The following is a 1,647-nucleotide window of genomic DNA, read 5'->3' as shown; positions in this document are numbered from 1 at the left end:
TATATTTTACGACAATACGCACCTGATCTGGTTCATTGATGGTTTGCCTATCCCAGAAATGTAGCTGTCCCCAGATGTGCTGATTGTTGTATTTTTTACCCTTAATGGGCTGCTTAGGGCGTGATACTGCCCCCACATCTGCAGCAGTGATCTCGACTGTATCCGATACTATGTTTTTATATCTGTTGATAATAGAAGAAGAATGAAGGCATGAGGTTCAGAAATGTAAACTGTTTGGAAATTGGCGACCAGTATAGATCGGAAATCGACACACCCATTCCAGGTCCATAGGATTGGTACAACAGCCATAGAATGAATATTAAGATATCTAGCTTAGAAATCAGGCCGTGGTTTTAAACACACGCTTTGTGTGGCAAGCATCTACCACACTTCACCATTCCGGCCGAATTACCCTCTATAATACCTATGCCATCGGCAGCGATTCACGGAAGCTTAGCACTGCTTCTGATCACCACTACAATATAATAATATGACATACTCGTTCTTTGTGAAGTATGTCTCCGTATTAGCGATGAGAAACAGAATGTCCGCGACAACGTAGTGACGCTCAGTTGGTTTGAGTTTCTGCGCCTCCATCAGCACCGCACGCATATTCATCAAAACCTATGCAAAAAAGAAAACCAAAAAAACCCCCAAGCGAAGTTAAAACCTTGTTTGGCGCTATATAAAGTTAGGGTAGTAAACGATAGAAATTAATGTATGATTGAATCGCAAATGTAGGGGCTCACCGCCCAAATTATGTAGTCTGTGTTTTTACATCTTGGGAGCAGATAGACCTACCATGTCAATATAATGTGTAGTCTAAATATAAGCTCAACCTATACAAAATTTTGGAACGAACTCCGCCCAAAAAGTTCTTAAAGAGAGGAATCAAACTCGAAAAGCCCCCCAAGTACTCTAACTCATTGTAAATCGAGGTGATAAATAGTTCAACCACCGATACAAAATACGTTGAATTGTTTGTATGTATATATAAACGTGGAAAGAAACACATATTTGTTTTTATTCAACTACAATTGCACACACTCAAAATGCGAAACGACATGTCGATGCTAAAACCAATACCTTCTGAGCCAATTTCATTGGTTCATGTCCTACCCCACTGATTTCAGTCTGCGCCAATTCTCGCAACCGATTCTTCAATTTAGAACATCCCAATTTCCTGAACAACGAGGCGAGAACAAATGAGGCTTACATACATGCATTGGTATCAGTATATAAATCATATGTATTTGTTAACCTATACTCAAAAATAGAATATGTATATTTACGAGCAATTCCGAAATACTATGGATACAAGCTTGGGTCTGCAAAAGGCAAAAGCGGACAACCTAGGTGGAAGCCCCACATACAAGCAGGCAATCACACGCGGCATTGCTGCAGTCATCCCAATATCTGTGCAGATGTGCAACGGAGCTTTCATATACAGTCAAACACACGCACTTCCATTTCGGTGCGGTTGGCGGATAACATGGATTTTGATGTTTTAGCATGAGCTTAATAGTTCCCAGAAAGTATGTTCGTGCATGGAAATGCGTAGTACATGTGTGGACCTCGGGAAGGTTTCGGGTTACGATCGCATGCAAAATTAGGTAACAATTTTAGGCACAAGCAGACATTAATTTT

At 40.6% G+C, this 1,647-nt stretch overlaps 1 protein-coding gene across 1 annotated transcript; it reads right to left on the bottom strand.

Annotated features, from left to right (window-relative positions):
- Positions 1-22: 22 nt before the first annotated feature.
- SARC_15631 (hypothetical protein) lies at positions 23-1,185 on the bottom strand (the record flags this gene model as incomplete). The annotated part of the gene is made up of 3 exons (XM_014290253.1): positions 1,087-1,185; positions 500-624; positions 23-182 (listed from the first exon to the last, which is right to left on the bottom strand). Coding segments are annotated over exons 1-3 (303 nt in total), but the record flags the coding sequence as incomplete, so codon positions are not given.
- Between the last annotated feature and the right edge of the window lie 462 nt (positions 1,186-1,647).

This window comes from Sphaeroforma arctica (genome assembly GCF_001186125.1).
Source record: "Sphaeroforma arctica JP610 unplaced genomic scaffold supercont1.6464, whole genome shotgun sequence".
NCBI classification, from domain to species: domain Eukaryota; class Ichthyosporea; order Ichthyophonida; genus Sphaeroforma; species Sphaeroforma arctica.
This window is presented reverse-complemented; position numbering and strand designations above follow the sequence as displayed.